General features: G+C 42.0%; 2 protein-coding genes across 2 annotated transcripts; both read left to right on the top strand.

Moving 5' to 3' along the window:
- Positions 1–699: 699 nt before the first annotated feature.
- rdh5 (retinol dehydrogenase 5 (11-cis/9-cis)) lies at positions 700–4,094 on the top strand. The gene is made up of 6 exons (XM_070959004.1): positions 700–809; positions 1,693–1,777; positions 1,907–2,229; positions 2,338–2,596; positions 3,166–3,329; positions 3,727–4,094. The coding sequence occupies exons 2-6, from the start codon at positions 1,746–1,748 to the stop codon at positions 3,945–3,947; spliced, it is 999 nt and encodes a 332-aa protein (XP_070815105.1). The 5' UTR covers positions 700–809; positions 1,693–1,745; the 3' UTR covers positions 3,948–4,094.
- A 1,122-nt stretch (positions 4,095–5,216) lies between these two features.
- Positions 5,217–19,433, top strand: gls2b (glutaminase 2b (liver, mitochondrial)). The gene is made up of 18 exons (XM_070958887.1): positions 5,217–5,398; positions 6,335–6,434; positions 6,514–6,635; positions 9,419–9,548; positions 9,871–9,950; positions 10,687–10,850; positions 12,239–12,297; positions 13,168–13,200; positions 13,331–13,389; positions 13,546–13,612; positions 14,369–14,419; positions 14,505–14,681; positions 14,794–14,925; positions 15,018–15,110; positions 15,196–15,257; positions 15,826–15,902; positions 18,347–18,410; positions 19,277–19,433. The coding sequence occupies exons 1-18, from the start codon at positions 5,217–5,219 to the stop codon at positions 19,431–19,433; spliced, it is 1,809 nt and encodes a 602-aa protein (XP_070814988.1).
- The last annotated feature ends 705 nt before the right edge of the window (positions 19,434–20,138 follow it).

Here is a 20,138-nt window from a genome sequence, read left to right as displayed (position 1 = left end):
CCCAATATCTATGTTAAAATATCTTATTGGAAGCCAACACTTTGAGAGAAATGTCCTTTTGCATGGAGGGTGCAATTGTGAAGCAAGTCACATTTATACAAAAGACTTCCTTATTGAACCAAGGTTCTGTTTAAATAATATATTGATAAGCCACAATGCTTTGAACAGTACAATGGCCACGTTTACTTTCAACATCAGCAGTATGAGCTGACTGGACGTGCGTCGCATACACACACAGGATACACACAGTATACTGCATGTATTGTTATGCATGTAAAACTGATATAACAGGGCAGTGAACTGAATGAGCCAAGGAGATTATACACATGTTTTTCAGGGTGCACAAGGCTTTAACATGTGGGATTATGATCGGTTTGTTTTAACACTCTTAAAACATAAAGTGCTTATTATGCCTCTGCACCCTGGAAACCAGCAGGTTCTAAGAAAAGAGAGCAAGATTTCTGGTGGATGCTTCAAAGAGCCTGATGTGATTTCAGAGTAGATCGCGTACTGTGAGAAGTTGAAATGTCTTTGAAAAAAAGTTCATTGATATCCAAGTTCACACTGTCCAGAAAATTCTCTCTGTATTCTGTAAGTCCCACCATTTTATTTTGTTCTTAAACGCAAACACACATGTACAAAGCCGGTGGTTACGGATTGGGGATTACCAATTGCGGACTTGTCTTAAGGGATAAACCACAGGGATAAAGCCTCTCTCTGACCAGCCTCTGAGTGAAGACAGAAGAATAACCAGAAAGGGAAAGGGAAGAGGACGGATAACTTCCATCACTTCTCAAAGACAGGAAAAGGTACGACACTTTTTATGGAATTATTATTATTAAGTACTTTGTCTGCCTTTCATGTTCTGCCTCAAATTCAGTTTTTTATTATCACTGATTAACCTCTGTCACACTGGTAATGATCACAATTTCCATAGCAAATGTTCAATTTAATCCACAAAACAATTAGTTTTAATGCGTATAACAAAAGCTTACAGCGAACAGTAATTCAGGTTTTCAGTTTGATTAATTTTTACCTGATCAAATTATATTGATTTATGTTAATATTGATGTATTTCTGGTTCTTGGTATATACTAACAAGTGGTTTCAAGATGAAGATTTCTTAACCTGATTTGCAATTTTATAGGATCATTTACTTTTAATTAACGTTTTCACGCCGACAGCTACAGTACGGGTCTAGTATCTGATTAAAGTCTGCAGGCAATTTTGATGTCACAGATAACATGACCCACAGAAGTATCTTTTTCTTTTGTTTTTCTCAGTAACAAGCTAGAAAACTAATTAGTTTCCAGCAATGAGCAGCTTAAGCAGCTCTGTCACGGGCATTAAATCTATGCTTCAAAACAGTGCACCCCCTCCTCCTCGGGTCCCCCACCCTCACAAATGCCTTTCTTTCTTCCATAAGAGTATTATCCAAATATTTCTCATGTGCCCAAACCAGTTCTGCATTACAAGCACCTCCACTAAAGCCCTCTGTGAACAAACTCATTGTGTTCCATAAATGAGAAAAAAGGTTAAATAAACGAAGACAACGCTGCAGTAAAACTTAAAATACTGTGAAATCGAGGGGGGCTTTGGCTGTTGGGATTCCTACTTTCCATTTCTGCTCAATCGGATTTGGCTGTTTGCCATGTCAATACTGAGTAACATTTGCTCAACATGTTTTTTCAGCGAGCACTCAGTCCTCCAGGTGACCAAAAACCACTTCTAATCCTGGACGCAGCATGGATACGCAGTTTGTCTACGACCTTTTAGGGTAAGAAATACCAGTGCTTCACAACTTTTTGGGGAAACCTTTTTAATGTCCAAGCTTACACATCTTGAATACCGTCTAAAAGTTGAATCCCTGCCTTCCTCTTCTCCAAACGTCTCTGTTCTCTCTCAGGGAAAATGCTTGGCTGTACCTCGGTGTTACCTTTGTGGTGCTGTGGATTATTATGTGGCTGTACAGAGACAGCCTGGAGATTGAGGACATCACCGACAAATATGTCTTTGTGACCGGCTGCGACTCAGGGTTTGGAAACCTGCTGTGTAAGAAGCTTGATCGTAAAGGTTTCCGTGTGCTGGCCGGCTGTCTCACAGAAAAGGGAGCCGATGACCTGAAGAGGGTGGCGGGGCCTTATTTGAAGACTGTGCTGCTGGATGTGACCAATCAGGACAGCATCCAGAAAGCCATGGAGTGGGCCAAGAAGGAGGTTGGCGATAAGGGTGAGAGAGCGTCACATTATTTCATTATTAGATGACTCAATTAATCAAATTTCACAAGCCAGATTGCTAACACAAAACATGCTCTCCCACCTTTCATTTCCTCTGTAGGACTGTGGGGTATTGTGAACAATGCGGGACGCTCGTTACCCATGGGCCCGTCAGAGTGGATGAAAGTGGAGGATTTCCACAGCACGCTCAAAGTCAACATGAACGGAGTGATCGGCATGACGATGACCTTCCTGCCGCTCATCAAAAAGGCTCGCGGCCGCATTGTGAACGTAGCATCAGTGCTGGGCAGGGTGGCTGCAAACGGTGGAGGATACTGCATCTCCAAGTTTGCAGTGGAGTCTTTCTCTGACTGCCTCAGGTTGGACTTGCACGGCCTCATCAGCATCGCGTCAGAGCGTATTCTGTGCAGCCACTTAGTCTGTTTCTCTTCTTTATACAGACTCATATTCTGATTATGAGGACAAATAGTCATTCAGGTCATAATCGTTTTACCTTCAGAGTCCAATGAGGGAGATTTAGTTTGCAGAGAGGGTTTTATACGAACAATTTCAGTAATATAAAAGGGGAACAGTAGCACATATTTAGAGCAATAAAGCACACTGCACAGCAAATTGCAGTAATACACCAAACACACTGCCTCAGCAGATGCCAGGTAGACACATCCCTGGCTGATGAGACCAGACAGGGAAGAAAATTGGTCTTTCTCGCCGCTTCTCAATGACTTCATTTAGCTCTGCTTACCATGAACTGACACACTTAGTGCGTTTATCTACTAGATATGCTATTACATTTTCATTTCTGACTCTCAAGCTGCAAAGCCAGTTTAAGATATTACAGCTTCACGGAAGACGTCACAAACCTGTTTCAAGCTCTGTAATTTATGTAAAACTCATGCGATGCTATCCTACATCACATTTGTGTCTTCAGGAGAGATATAAACTACTTTGGAATCAAAGTGTGCATCATTGAGCCGGGGTTTTTCAAGACTGCAGTGACGAGCCTCGATCCCCTCGAGAGGGAGCTGCATCGCCTGTGGAACCAGCTCAGCCCCGAGGTACAAGCCAGCTATGGAGACAAGTACCTTGATAAGTGTAAGTAGAATGCAAATATTTATTTGGGCTCAGAATGCAAATTATGAGTCAGCATCTCTTCACTGGTTTACTTGAAATGTGGAGAAATGCTGTATCTGTGTGATGTTTTCATCTCTGTTGTCAGAAAAAGCGAATTAAAAGACACATTTTAAGAGTCAAATGAATCTCATTCTCATCCTGGAAGTCCTGTTTTTAGAATATAATGAAATGTGAGCTAATTTTTCATAAAAATGACCCCTATTTAGCAATGACTGCTGCACCTGAAGGCAACATAACATTTCCAATCAAAAATAGCATCACATACTTGAACAATCATGAAAAATATACACATTAGGAAGCTCAATAAAATGATTAAGCTTTATGCAGAAAATATATTCTTATTTATCCTCCCTTTCAGACATCAAGGTCCAGCGTTTGATCATGAATGCTGTCTGCGACGCCGACCTCACCAAGGTGACCAGCTGCATGGAGCACGCTCTGACTGCCGCCCACCCGCGCACCAGATACAGCGCCGGCTGGGATGCCAAGCTTATCTGGATCCCCCTCTCTTACATGCCTTCCTGTGTTGTTGATATTGGACTGAAGCTGGTGCTGCCTCGTCCTTCAAAGAGCGTGTAACTCGTGATGACTTGAAAGTTATCTGCCTTTTTGTGTCATTTAATGTCATCTGATGCAGTGCAGAGGTCAAGTCAAAGAAACTAATCTTTTGCCTTAAAAAAAAAAAAAAAACATACTCCTTATCTGCATTGGCCATGCATTGATCTGATGTTGCAATTATTATATTTATATGTGAATCATCTGCCAAGTAAAAGTATTGTCTGCTTGAGACAGTAAGGCAGTATGAAAGAAAATAATTAAACTGTATTATCATTTACTGTTTAATTATTGTCTTGTTTGTTAACACTGCTGTGCCTTTTGACGCTGTTATTTATGTGCCTTGATGTGGAGGCTGTTAACCATCTATGGCTTAATAAACAGGATTTTACCATTATGATACAGTGTTTCTCAGAATGCAAAGATCAGCTGGACGCATTAAAATAAACACCATGAAAAGCTGTTGACACTCTGGGCTACAGCGATGTGTAGCATCATCATCATGGTTTCTATCCTTGATGAAAGTGAACAAAAATGAAAAGCTTTAATGATGATTTACTCCACTATGGGATGAGACTCTGTGACTTTGCGGCCAATGACATTATTGATTTTAGACATTTTGTTGTTATTTTTGTTGCATGACCGGTCAAAGGCTTTCTCAAACTTAAATTTCCCTGCATAGAATAGAAAAGGCAGTGATAGATGAGGGGTTATTTGTTATGATTTCATCGTAACTGAGTGCTGTTTAATACTGCTGATTTGCTTCATTCATGATTCTGAATTCTGGGGCAACAAACGGTTAAATTGATCCAGATTTACTGATAGAGACACAGTCCACATGGCAGACCTCTGAGCTCCGAAACACACCCCTGGCTCCTGATTGGCTACTGTATTTGTCAGTTACGTGACAGCTGCCACATGAAGTGGCGTGCCCGTTATTTACCACAGACCCCCCTGCTGCTTTCAAGTGCTTCTCGTAAAAAGAAAAAGAAAAAAAGGAATTAAACCACCTACAGCTAATGACACGTGTTTTATCATTAACAGCGAATGTGTCTTGAAGTTTATTTAAGGGATATAATTGATTATTTAAGCAAAACATTTGGTTCGTTCATGTTTGACGAAAAACAGTCGAAAGTTAAAAATTCCCGACGACACATGAAGGCAGTAAAACTTCCCCCAGCCACTTGGAAGTCAGTGACCTCGGCGGCAAACAGTCCAGTAAAGCTGCTGTAGGCGTTATCTGCTGTACATTAGACCACCAGAGCGGGTTTGTGGCTGTCTTCTGCCGCAGACATGAACTGTCTGAGAGCGCTGCGTCTGTCAAACTCCGCACAGCTCATCGCCAAAAACACAGACGCTGCCAAGAAGGTGTTCATCATCCAGCCGGCATGTTGTCTGAGCACAAAGTCAACAAAGTCAACCACGGCGTCCCAGCTGCGACCGAGTGCGCATTTGGATCATCTCCATCAGAAAAAGTGAGTGTGATCACCAGCTGCGTGTCAACATCAGCCTGCTGGTCTGGATTCACACTCAGCCGCACTGTCACATGAGTTATTATTGTTGTTGCTGTTGTTGTTGTTGTTGTTGTTGTCACTAGACACATTTTAAGAGTGGTGGAGGAAGTATTCAATTGCTTTACTCAAGTAAAAGTATTAATACCACCGTTACATGTAAAAGTCCTGCACTGAAAACCATAAAAATGTTCTAATTTCTGCCTGAAAAATGACTTAAATTATTATAAAAAAAAAAAATTGTTCCCAATTAATTTAGCATCATTAGATGAATGTTCCAGCTCTGTATACACTTGTATAATCTATAACAAAGCAGGAGAGGAGGAGCAGAAGTATAAGTGGCATTAAAAGAAAACACTCAAGTGAGGTGAAAGTACTTCATTGGACATTATTACTTGAGTAAATGTACTTTATTACATTCCAGCCCTGCATTTAATATTATAGAAATAGTTATACTGTGTGATAATGGACGTGAGTCGTACAGAATAACTGATGTAAACACCTGATGGAAGGAGTTCAGCTCCAAATGAATGAACAGTTAGTGCTACAAACCTTCACAAACGTGGTCGGCATTGAATGAGGCAATCAGCACTTTGATATGAGAGTTAATGCGACGTGAGACATCCAAGAGAGCGAATCTGCTGTGTGCAAACTGCAGATGTCAAAAAGAATAGATGGAAATACAATTAAGAATGATTTAATATAGTCTATTATGAGGAATAATGCTGCGAATTATAAAACGTGTGCAAAATAAATGCAATGTTTGCTGACTTATCTGTAAATCTATGTTAAGTTTGTAACTTAATTAGCAGCCGTGGGTTAGGGTTAGCCGTGTCTTTTGTAGCCGCGTGTAAGTGAATAACGCACGAGAATAATTAAGTTTTCCCTTCATGCCATCAGGAATGTCCATACAACGTCCCCCAGCTCTGGAGTGGAAGACATGCTTTTCTACACCATCACTGAGGGAAAAGAGCGAGTCCCCATTTCATACTTTACCTCAGTAAGTAGCTACAGAAACACGGGCCAACTCTATCTATCTATCTTTATTATGTTGTCATCTGGTCCGTTGTTGTTGGCAGGCCCTGAGGAAAACTGGCCTTCACCCATCAGACCCTCGCCTAAAGGACTGCATGGAGAAGCTTCGGCGGGCCGTGAGGGAGTCTGTCACTGAGGTGATGATGGACAGAGACCTTTTCCACAGGTGAGACAGCGGCGGAGATGGACAGGTGGTAAGGACTGAATCAAATAATGAGCGGACAGCATCTTAGCACGACAGCAGAGTGCGATTATCTTACACACTGTCCCATTTTATTCTGAAATTCACAAACCAAATGCTGCTGGTTTTCATTGCATTGGTGTGATCTGCAGCTGCCTCTTTGGGTACATGTGCAGCACTCTTCAGTCAGTCTCCATCTTGAGAGCCACACACTCATTACGCAGCATGTTTTAAGAGCCTGAACACAATGCTGGAGCACAGATGTGGTTTTATTTTCTGCGCGCACTTTGTCAAAACCCCACAAATTCTGAAAGGATTTGAAGTTTTTCCATAAGCTGATCGACTCAGACAAAGAGCCACAACTTCTGGGTGACGTTAATGAGCGACAGCGCCCGAGAATTCTGGGTTTAATCACTTAGAAAAAAATAACAACAGATTGGAATCGATTTCTGTTCCTGGGAGTGTATCTCAGCTCGTGACTGGTTCTGTTTTCCATTGACCAACTGGCGAAGGCATGAGACCAAACTATTTTTAGCCTGACCTTCCAACAACAATCCATCATGATGAAGGATTTGCTGTATGTGATCTGCTGCGTGATTGTCTCTCTGCCCGTCTCTCCCTTTTGTCTTCCGTTCCTCTTCCCTCGTCTTCAACGCGCGCTCTGCGTCACCGACGATGAGCGCGTGAAGAATGTGGAGGAACTCAGAGCCGCAGGCACAGCACCATTTAGCACATTTATAACGTAATGCAATTGAATTCTTTGTGAATGCTTGTTAAGGCTGGCTGAAAGGTCTTGATTCAACTCTGAGGTAGTTTTTAACGCTGTGGTGTGTGCAATGCTGCAGAGTGGTCATGCAGTTGACTCTCAATAACATCCTCCATGTATATGAGAGGGGAAAAGTAGGTTACATAATACAGTATGATGCAATTCAATACAGAAATTGCTGAAGATTATTAGGTTTTGCATACAGAATCTGATATTTTTGTCTGACAGAATTTCTCATTTCTTGTACCTGCAATCAGCCTGAAACATGTTTCCTTATCACTGTTGTCTCTCTTGATTAATATCCTTATTAACAGCCTTCGGTAAAAGCTACCTGTCATAAATTGTGCTACATGTGGTGAACTATTCATTCAAACTGATTCACCCAAACCTGGAGGTGTGAAAGTCGGTGATATGTAGCATGTGTCAGGACGTGTCAGCTTTATTTACTGTCATGCTGATCAAAGCAAAGGCCTGTTGCTCAGACTGATAGCTGGCAGCTGCTGCTCCCCACACACACACACACACACACACACATGATGACACGCCACATGAACTGTGTTACACTCTGACAGTCACACACTGTTCTCCATACTGAGCTCGCGGTTTCAAACCTGCGTGATCACGCGTCTCTTAATCAGCGTGCAGCTCAGCTCAGCAGGTCATCTCACATCCAAAATGCTTCACTTCTCACATCCCAGAATCAAATCTAGTGCTCAAACGCTGGCTTTTGGCCGCCCACATTAACACTTTGTCACTCACACATCAGGAAGCATTACAGTATGTATCACTACTATATCTGAAGTATCTTTTATTGGAGTAATTTCTCATGCACAAACGGGAACTGAAGTCAGTCTCATTATGCAATTTTAAATTCTATATATTCACTATGCATACTTGTATTGACAGATACAGATACAGAAATACAGCAGTCATCCACATCACACCTTGTGTCCTCTCTTCCAACACGCCTGGAAAGAATCTGTTCGCATGCTTGGTCTGATACATCCTTGGCAATCTTCTGCAGGCATGTGCAGGCATCCAGCATTCATTGCGTCCAAGAGGGACATCTGATCACGTGGTTGGTGGTCATCAACTTTCCACCTCGATAAGGGAAAGAAGTTCTCTATGGGGTTGAGGACGGGAGAGTTAGGATGTCTGTGAACCAGCCTGTGACTGGAAGAGAATGGTGAAACGCCACATCGTCCCATACAGTCTTAATCTTAGTACATACATGTTCTGGATTCCACCTCATTTGCGACTGTTCCTCACCGGGCTCAAGAGGTCATCGAGGAATGAAAATAGGCGCTCACATCTTAATTAGAAGTTAATGCATTTTAATTTTTTTTATTTCTCTTTAGATGCAGCAGCACAATGCAGCAAATGTAGTCTAATTTACAGTAATTCGGCGTGTTTTTATAGTCATATGGAAACGTGTGAAATGGAGTATATACACAGTTTTGCATTGCATGAGTTTTAAGAAATGTGGTCATTAAATGCATTTTGTGTCAAAACAATAGTTTTCAGTCTACATTGACTTCTGTTGTTCTGACTGTCTGAGGAGCTTTGATGAGCGAGCTCAGTTAAGTGTGTTACCAGTGGTAAGAAAGAATTTTTCATGTACATACATTTGTACATCCAAAGTGCATGAAGGAGAGGTATCGCAGGTCATTCCTCCCTGCAGCCGTCAGACTGTACAACAGAAACTGCTCCAAGTAATCAGTACAATAATAGGTTTACAATATGTGCAATAACCTGTGCAATAATGTGCAATAATCAGCGCATAACAATCTGTAATTACAATTTCTTAGGATGACGTTTTTCTTTTTATCCCACTCTTGTATATATACTTGTTTTGAATTTGCATTGCACTTGTTCTAATACTCTATACACTTTACTGACGCTGCTGTATATTGGAATTTCCCCTCGTTGGACTTATAAAGGAATATTGAATTGAATTTTCATTTTCAGCGAGTTTCTCTGAATTATCTTGTTTTACTTCCAGATGTGTCAGTGGAAACGTGGTCCTGCTGATCCAGGCCTTCAGAAAGAAATTCATCATCCCCGAGTTTGACGTGTTTGCACAAAAGATCAATGAAATCTACAACACAGTGCAAAACCAAAGCGATGGGAAGGCAGGCATATGTTGTTTGTTTGTTCCTTGTTGTACAGAAACGGTAGAAGCTTGTAGAAGTTTAGGAGTGAAGAACACAAGGAGCATAAAAACATGAAGCATATACCTGTTTTATTGCTATATGTACTGTATATGATATAGCCAAAACAATCCACAGTTAAAGACTGACTTTCTTTAAATGCAAGCTGCCCATCATTCCTACTGCTTGCATGCATCAGATGTCGTTCTCATGCAAAATAATTTTCTGCTAAACGGTGCTTTCAGCTGTGACTCTTCATGTTAAACTGATGCTGCCTTTCTTCTTATATGTATCCCTGCTTTAGGTCGCAGACTACATCCCCCAGCTGGCCAAGTTCAGCCCAGAGCTGTGGGGTGTGTCTTTGTGTACAGTCGATGGCCAGAGGTAAGAAAAGCAGATATGGATCTCACCACAATTTCCATTTCGAAGCTTTCAGCTGTTTCACATAATCTTCCTCAGCAGATGTTTTTTCCCCACATCACCGACTTCTAGACGTTCACATAAAAACATTTTGGAGCCCTTTAAAGATGACGCTGAGTAAGACTGTGTGATGCGATCAAAAGCTCCAGAGCAGATGCTGAATGGTGAGAAACTAGTGTTTCCAAGATGAAGAGTGAACTCTCACGTTAAACAGATTCGTCAGCTAATGGTGAGATGAGTCACGCAGCAGAAAGGTTATTGATATTCTCTCTTTTTTTGCGCACAGCCTTGGTTCTATAAATAGGAAAAAAACAGTGGCTCAGACAGAGCCACACAACACTAATCCAGCCAATGAGCAACAGCTGGCGTTCATTAATAGACTAATTAACTTGTTTTTCTTCTGATCCCACTTTGTCACAGAGTTGCAGAGTGACATTTTTTTTATTTTTTGAGGTATTTCTTATTTTTTTCATTAACTATTTTAGGTCATTGATGTTAGTCCTCAGGAAACGGAGGATTAATCTGGACAAGAAAGCTACAAATAATGTTCCCCTTTCCATTATTTGTTCCACTGAAGTGACCTTAAGCCAGACACCTAATCCTGGAACTGCTGCAGCGGTACTGACTGTGTGGTCCGTCCTCCAGGTGTGCTTTCCACGTTCTTTGGCTCTTAAACGTCCCCTCTGTCCTCTTCCTCCAGGCACTCGGTGGGCGACACCAAGCAGCCGTTCTGCCTGCAGTCCTGTGTGAAGCCCCTGCAGTACGCCATCGCCGTCCACGAGGCGGGAACAGAGAAGGTTCACCGCTACGTTGGCATGGAGCCCAGTGGACTCAAGTTCAACATGCTCTCGCTTGATGACAAAGGTGTGCAAGTCGTCTTCACTGTGAGGAAATGCACGTTGTCTTTGTCGTATATGACAGTAAATTAAACCTCTGATGGATTTGGACTGTTGTTTGGATAAAACAAGCAATTTGAAGACGTGTCTTTAGGCTATGGGAAATTGTGGTGTGTAATTCTCATTATTTTCTAACATACTACAAAGGAAACAGTTTTTCAATTATGTGAGAACACAATCAGAATATCAATCAGTAAAACAGAAGTCATACAAAATGCAAAAAGAAGTGCTACAGTGGTGCAGTGGTTCACACTGTCACCTCACATTAAAATGAGTCTGCAGGTGGTTTAGGTTGACTAAATTGCCCACAGGTGAGCATGAACTGTTGTCTGTCTCTGTGTGTCAGCCCTGTGGTTGGCTGTCCAGTCCACGGTGTGCCCAATGCCCCAGACCCCTGCAACCCTCTAACTTACGTTTACACGTAGCAGGGTATTTTGGAAAACGGTTATTTTGGCCCCTCCGTTTTCAAAAATAACATCGTGCACACAACATCGTTTTCAAAAATGTTGTCGTTTACGTGAACCCGGATAAATACGCCATCAAGCGCCATCGTAACTATGCCAAGCCTATGGGTGCGAGTGTAAACAAGGTCGCTCACATGACGATAAGTATTCAGTCGCATGTTGTGACGTTTCGGAACCTAAAACGCCATTTAACCCTGTTTACACGCGTTTTCAGAAATCTCCACTTTGGCCAGAGTTTTTAAAAATGATCGTTTTCCATGAAAAAAACTCTGTTTGCGTGTAAACGAGAGGCCAAACCGCATGAAAACATATGCGTTTTCCGTAAGTGTAAACGGGGTCTGAGGCAGTGTTTCCCAACTCCGGTCCTCCGGGACGTCTGCCCTGCATGTTTTAGATGTTTCCTGCTCCAACACACCTGCTTCAAATGAGTGACTCGTTATCAAGCCACTGCAGAGCTTGATGACGAGCTGATGAATCAGGTGTGGTGGAGGAGGGAAACATCTAAAACATGCAGGGCAGACGTCCCGGAGGACCGGAGTTGAGAAACACTGCAAAGGTGATGCAGAAAGAAGAAGTTTTTTTTTATTTTTCCACCATTTTTAAGTAATTTTATAGACTGATCAAGCAATTAATTGATCACAAATAGACATTAATGTAAAATAGTTGCACACAACTGTTCATCTCAGAAGAGCTTTTATTGGACTTCGAGATTTGGATTTTTCCAACATGTTGATGGATGTTTCATACACTCTCCAGACAGAGGCCTCAGGTCCCTTCATGGCTACATGATGTTTTCTCTGTTTATCAGTATCAGCTTTGGGATTTAATTCTTTTCTCAGGTTGTTCTTCAGCATGAACACCTCATCAGCACTGTGTTTTATCTTTCTCCCAGATAAGCCCCACAACCCCATGGTGAACGCTGGAGCCATTGTGATCAGCTCTCTTATCAAGGTAAACAGATGGACATGTACAGCCTGCCGAGTCAGCGCATGCAGTAAATTACTCTATATATTGAAAAGTCAGAGACACTGAAATCCAAACATTTCTTGCACTTTGCAGCCACACAGGTTTTTTTTCTCTTTCCATTTTTGATATTCAGAAAATGACTCCCGCTCGACATGTTTGTGGAATATCATTAAACGCTGCTGTTCGCTGCACATGAAAGTCAGCAGGTCTTTGATTATAAAAGGTCTCATGAGTGAAACCTACTAAAATGTTTCCTTTCAGCTGCTGCATACACATTTATTTAACAAATGAGTCTGTTATCGTCTTTATTTGTCACCTTTATTGACGCATTTCTCTTTACACTGAAGCACATCTGTAGCTTGAACACTGTTCAAACCGATTCTGCGAATAAATCCGCCTTGTTTTAAAGAAAATCAGTGGCTCATTTGAGATAATTAGCAAGTCCCACCATCCCCACATGGCCCTGTACTGTGCAGTATGTTCCAGTGAGGCACCTGCAGCTTGTTCAGTGAGTCTGTCGATGTGATGATGATCTTCCTGACAAAGCTGGAGGGAAACGTCATAAAGCAGCTGCAGCAAGTTATTAATACATCTTCAACCTATCCTAATATAGAAGCATGTTAAGAAATCTTATCTGTCTGACTGAAGATGACTGCTTTTCTGCATCACCCTGTTTCCCCTGAACTCTACCTGAGCTCGCGCTGTACCAGCTGATAATGAGATACTAAATTATGCAGTTAGTGATGCACTCATGTATTGTTTCACACTGTGCAATGAGTCGCACTGAGGTCATATTCAGTTCATTTACAGTCATCACATGTTTCTGCAAGTAACTGACTCCTGCTTTGTTTCCAGCCTCGTTCAAATAAGGCAGAGAAGTTTGACTACGTGAGTAGAGGAGGCCTCGTCTCTGTTCCTTCTCCCATCAGACCATGGATATGAAACTGTGCCATGATTATCTCAGCGGTCAGAAAAATGCTGCAGTACACACATATACAATTTGTCCTTATTCCCTTAGGTTATGGAGTTTGTGAAAAAGATGGCGGGCCAAGAGTACGTGGGATTCAGCAATGCCACGTGAGTGCACTGTCAAATGCGTTCGAGGTGTTTAACGTCAGTGTATATTTGTTTAGCACACCTAAGTCGAAAGACGGTGTTAGGCAAATTGCCTGTCCGCTGCCCTGTTGCATTATTGATGTTTCAGTATCGACCCATCCTGCCTCTCTGTCTCAGGTTCCAGTCAGAAAAAGAAACAGGCGACAGAAATTTTGCCATCGGATACTACATGAAAGAGAAGAAGGTCGGTTAGAGAGTGCTGAAATATGTGGGATTAGAAATGCTTTTTATTTTCTGTTGTGTCTGTCTGAGATAAAGCTGAATGTTGACATATCTATGTCCAACTGATTGATGTGTTTTTGTCACGTGTTCCTTTAAAGGGTTGGCACATATAAACAGAGCTGCAACAAGATATTACTGTATTTTCATTTTGCAATTAATATGTCGATTGTTTTGGTGATTCATTGATTTATCGCTTAGTCTGTAAAACATCATAAACTGAAAAATGCATTTTGAAGTGAAGCAATTTAATTTCAGTTCAAGGTGATAAAACAGCAAATCCTCACACTGAAAGTCCAGTAAAGGACTTTAATCACGCTTGACCGCTGCATTGTTTTCATTAGTTTGTCCTTTTTTGGGGTTTCTAAAATATCAAAAATCATCCCTCCATCCATTTTTGCTTCCATCATCATTTATCTTTGAGGCCAGTTAAGATTCCCTCTTCATGCATCTCCCACACGATCCTGTGCATTTCCATATTGTCATGTTGGAGGGCTTACGTGTGACCTTTTGACCCTGTGAGCTGTGTTGTCGCCGGTAAAAAGCCTTGGTAGGGTCTCTCAAGAAGGGTAGGGTCTCTGATCCCTTTTGAGGGACCAGTCGAAGAGAGAGGGAATTCTTGATGTTGTGGTTGTGAAATCATCCAGTTTAGTAGATCTGAGTCATTCTTTGCCAGCGTACTTCAATCCAACAGTCACAATGATCATATTTCATTCACCAGTGTTTTCCTCCGGGAGCAGACATGATCGATGGCCTGGACTTCTACTTCCAGGTAAACTGCAAGCCTGTGTTGTCGTCGTGTGTCCTGATGTTATAATGAAACTAGAAAGCATGAACTGATCCTCCTTTGGTCACAGCTTTGCTCCATCGAGGTGACCTGCGAATCGGGAAGTGTCATGGCTGCCACTCTGGCCAACGGAGGGATCTGTCCAATCACAGGCGAGCGTGTCCTGAGTGCCGAGGCAGTGCGAAACACTTTGAGTCTCATGCACTCCTGTGGCATGTACGACTTCTCTGGACAGATGGCTTTTCATGTGAGTCACACTTGGAGGTGACTGTACCATCTGACTCCCGCCACCAGCAGAAATACCATTTAGCTAAAAGGTCAATCAGTGTGATCACTTGTCTGTTGCTCTCATCTCAAAGGTGGGCTTGCCGGCCAAATCCGGAGTGTCCGGTGCAATACTGCTGGTGATCCCCAACGTCATGGGGGTGATGTGTTGGTCTCCTCCTCTGGACAGAGTTGGAAACAGCGTCCGGGGAATACACTTCTGTGAGGCAAGGCCGGCATTTGGACTGTCTCTGCTAAAGGAGAAGATGCTTAAATGGGGCCATAATGTGCATCAAATCATCAATCTTGTCATCCTCAGGAGCTCGTGTCGCTCTTCAATTTCCACAATTATGACAACTTGAGGCACTTTGTAAAGAAGCAGGACCCTCGCAGACAGGATGGAGACGACAGGGTTTGTCGCTGTGTTAGCTCGTTGTTTCTGGTGTGTTTAAAGTGTTTTCTGCCTTTATGTTTATGTCTCTTCCCTGTATTTGCAGAACAAGTCTGTTTTCAATTTGATGTTCGCCGCCTACAGTGGAGACGTGTCTGCCCTGAGAAGGTACAGCAAACGTGATCAGTGTTTCCTGTTTAACAGATGGCCTTGAGGATGTTAACACCAGGCCTGGGGACTGAAAAACACACCGAACAGTGACAGATTAAATGAAAAGCAAACAACAGTGTCTGAATAAAGTGTAATAAACAGCCTCAGTGTTGCTCTGGAACTCTGCTGGGGGTCATGAACACCGTTTTTCTGGAAGACATCCCCCCGTTTGGTGTCTTGATAATGGTAATGAGTGCTGTCAAACGGTTGAGTTTTGCGCCATATGGAAGCATCTGCCGTCATTGATGTTTCTCCACTAATTTAATTAAGCTTTTCCTTTTATTTGTCACACCTCTGGAGTTGAGCTGCTCACGATTCCATCAAAACATCAGACAAATGCAAATCTTATGCATAATTGATTTTATAAAATGTGAAGATTTATTTTTGTTTTTTTTCCTGTCTGGTTTGTAAAATATCTCATGAACATAAAGTTGGTGTTGATTAGCTCAAAGCACACTAGATGTTGTAGTTCTGTATTTATAATACTATGTGGAAAAAGGTATCAAAACGCATCCTGTTCCTTCAGGTTTGCTCTCTCATCCATGGACATGGACCTGAAAGACTACGACTCTCGAACAGCGCTGCATATCGCTGCAGCGGAGGGTGAGTCCACATGGTCTGTTCATCCTGATATTTATTTCATGAGCAACGCTAAATCAGTTCCACGGGCAACCTGTGAAGCAGTCAGGCAGTAAATCTCTTTGACCACTGGGCAAAAACAAATACTGTTGCACAAAGACTTCCTCAGCTCTTAAAGGTCAAAGACGGTGTTAAAAAGCAGAAATATATGAATTCCAATAAAACACGAGACAATGAGAGAAAATTACACTTAAGGAAATAATCTGCTATTCAAAATGGTCTGAAACTACTTAAAGGCCCTGCTGTATAAACCCACAGTAGCCCACAGCAGTGTTTTCACTTACTCTGCCTGATTAGACCTCAGGACTGTGAACCTTTCTATGACCCTTCGCGTTTTTCAGGTTGGACAAGTTAACCCTTATCATTGTTACTGGTTCACGTTATTGATTTGTTTTTTCAGCAAAGCTCCATCTAACTTCGACCTCAGCAGAGATTAAGAGAATTGACCTTTTGCTAACTCCTCCGAACAGCAATTGTCTCATTCATAGCTTAGTAATTGTAACCAGGACCCGCCAGGCCTGTCGAGCTTTGCGCTGGGGTGCACGAGGCTCTGAGAACAGCGATGCTCGGCATCTCAAGAGTTTGGAGGGTGGTGCCTCTCTGTAGTCTTTCAAAAACCTAAAAGACAAACTTTCTGCGTAATTTGGGGGGCTACAGGTTACATTAGACACCTGTTTTGTGGATGTGTCAGTCTGTGAGCAAGATGCAACTATATCAGAATTTAGAGTGATGATATCAACTCCTGCCAAATGTTCATTAGATGCCATTACATTTGGTTTGTTCCTCCTATCCTCAAATTTGAAAATATGAACAATAAGGCACAGCCAAATTCTGCACTGCATTGCTTGTCGAAGTACATTTTTCTTCTAAAATAAGCATCCAAGCAATTAATGTATTATGTTAGAAGAAACAACATTTTAATCAGCCTACAGTTTATTATTCTCATACATATTTTCAATGATGTTGTGCCTGAGTCATGCAGCTTTGGCCTCAGTCTGTTAGTGTTACATCATGTATGCAACCATCTAGCACATATAAGACCCCCTCACTCAGAATTTAAGTGTTGCCATTAGCTTGCATTCATTTTAGGTGACATAAAATACCGCCATCATATAGAAATGAGAAGCGTGCCTTTGTGTAGTTCTGTGAGGAACTGAAGGCCTGGTGTTTCAAAAATTACTGCAGATTTTAGTGAGAAATCTTCCACTTTTATCACCATAAACTCCACCTGTGCAGGGTGGGAACGCAAAGCGTGACAGGTGAGGCAACAGTAGCTAAGGAGGCCGAGGTTTAGCCAGAACAAGTGAGTGTGTAACTAGATGTTATTACAGCTGAAATGTGTCATGTTTTTCATAAATACACGTTGTTTTTGTGTGGTGTTGTACGGTGAAACACTGAACTTTCTTCGGTGGGAGGCATTTGAAACTACTCAGAGGTGTTACGGGCTTATCACACCTGTCCCATCCTGTCGTGGTTGATGGAGCAGATAGGGTAGCGATTACTTTCCACTCGGCTTGGATACCAACAATAATGAGATGAGACAACATAAGAAGTCTGTCGCCACCTGCTCGCTGTGCTTCTCGAATGACAGACTGTGGAAAGTTACAGATTTGAGCTTTAAAATGCTTCATTTTTAAAGAGGACTGCTTCAAAAGACAATTGTCTTTCACTTGCTTTGTATGTCGACACTTGCACACGTTGCTGTTCTTCAGGCCCGCGCTGTTAATCTTTCCGTCCCTCAGTAGTTCTGTAGAAAAGCAACATTTTTCTACTCCTGCTTTTTCAGATTTGAGACTTTGTGTTTATCTGTGGCTGACACAGAAAACCACTCAGACTTGACTGGTTTCGGCACTCACAGCGGTAATTAGCGATAAGTTCGTATTCACTCCATTTGTTTTCATGATTACTGGAGAGGCGCAGTACCTTCGGCTCACATTATACGCAACCACTAATGAATCGGCTCACAAACCCTCACAGGGCACCATATGGTCGATTATTTGTCTTCTGTTGTGGTCTAAGTTGATTCACAGCGCAGATTTAATGCTCCACTGCGGTGGCTTCAACAGTAACATTTTTCAAACAGAGCCTTGGAAGCGCGTCATTTGTGTACAAGATAAAGGTAGGAGTAATAACTGTTTTCATCCAAATGAACCAGGCAGAGCTTTGCACTCTGGAGGAATTAATCATACACCAGTTTTTTCCATGTATTTATATTTTCTCCACCCATAATATGTCAGGCTATTAGATAAAATTGTAAATCATGAATAGTGTGCTAGTTTGGGGGCGGCATGATTTGAAGGGGTGTGTTGCTCTGGCATTGCTTTTGACACCAAAGTGAAAACAGCATTGAGATGTCTAATTCTCCACGATGGGAACTGCAAAATGTCATCTTTTCTGTTTATTCTCAGGTCATATCGAGGTGGTGAAGTTCCTCACTGAAACCTGCAAAGTCGATCCGTTTGTAGAAGACAGGTGAGCTCGGCATCTGTAACGTCTGTCTTTTTATCCGTTAGCTTTGAATTTCACTACTCCGTATCTTTGGCCTTTGATCACAATCAAATGTTTGAACTCCTCGTCTGTTTTATGTGGTTTTCAGATAGAATCCATAATGTTTTTTCACAAGCTCATTTTGCTGAGAGTAAACCCGTATTGAGATGTTCTTCTTCTTTCCCATCTGTCGCCTGGGAATGTGATTGCGAATCCCAGTGGGGTTACCTGGTTTACAGAAATGTTGAATGAGAGCGAAAGGCTGTGAGCATTAATTGAAAATCTTGAAAGTCAGTGCATTGTAAAGTCTGAGCTGCTACGTCACTGGAGACCCTCCACAAATAGAGCAAGATGTACAAATTTAGAGTAGGTACATACGTGATTTAAAGGATGATGTCAGTATAGTTCAACCTGCCGTATTTCCCATGAATGTTGCTTTTGTGACCATCGTGCAGCGGTTGTGTATTCACCATTTCATTCTTGCTCATTTGCTACTGCTTTTCTAGTAAAAGCACACATACAGCCTCACGCACACTGATGTGCAAGTTGCCCCGGATGTAAATCTCTACGCTCTGAGCCATAATGGTCATTCAGGGCAGCTGCTTTTGAGCGTGGACTCGCCCATAGAGTCACCATAGCCATTATGAGAAATGCACCAGGTTGAAATAAGCCTGAATCTCCCTTTAATAACAGATGAACCGCAGAGACGGAATAAATCAACATATTCTGAGAATGAGCCACATATTGTGAATCCATAATTGAATATTCAAAGGTGCACCGCTGAAAACTCTCCTGCATAATTTATCTGCTGATTTCTCCCTCCATCTTTACCTTCACTCGCTGTTGTGCAGGTGGGGGAACCTTCCGGTCGATGATGCCGTGCAGTTCGGCCATGACGAGATAGCGAAAGTGCTGAAAGACTACCAGCAGGTGTACCGGCAGCAGGAAACACAGCACACTGAGCCCGAGCATTCCCCGAAGCTGGACACCATCGAGGGCATGGTGTGATTGAATCAAATCCCCAGCCTGCAACATGTTAGGGCGTTTTAGGGCGATCTGTCGAGTTTTGAAATGTCAAGCTCCATTTGTAGCACATAAAAGAAGTGCCAAACAGAGGACAGAATGTGAGGATATGCTGTAAAAATGAATGACCTATGCAAACTGCGGTGAAGTAAAAGATTTGTCACGGAAAAATGGGATGCAGGAACAAGCAAATACAATATAAAGAGGATACAACACAGACAATAGGCTGAATTACAGCACAGCGACATTACATGCTACATGTGTGGGTTTGTGGGAGTAAAAGCGTGTGCTGCACACAGACTCAGCCTGACTTCACACCTCATCATCCACCTGGACACAATGTTCATGTTACAGTAAGATTCACATAGTTGGTGTCATCTATTTTTCTCATTCTATTGTGCCTTTTTGACACCTTTAAATATGTAAAGCTGTTATGTTCGGATGCAAAATCTCAATTTTTGCTTATTATTAAAGCAAAACAGGCAAAGATGCGTCAGTGATCCCGATAATGTTAATGTCAGATGCATTGTATATATTATGTGATTCAGCTGTAAATAAGTGCAATAGATTCCTGATGCATGAATACGTTATTGCATGCAGTGTCATAACATTTTTGATGATTGTAACTCTGCATAAACAAAGTCCAACACGTAATTTATGATGTGAAATATTTTGACTGAAGACATCTAT

This window comes from Chaetodon trifascialis, chromosome 3, assembly GCF_039877785.1.
Source record: "Chaetodon trifascialis isolate fChaTrf1 chromosome 3, fChaTrf1.hap1, whole genome shotgun sequence".
NCBI lineage: Eukaryota > Metazoa > Chordata > Actinopteri > Chaetodontiformes > Chaetodontidae > Chaetodon > Chaetodon trifascialis.
The sequence above is the reverse complement of the archived record's forward strand: the minus strand, read 5'-3'. Positions and strand labels throughout refer to the sequence as shown.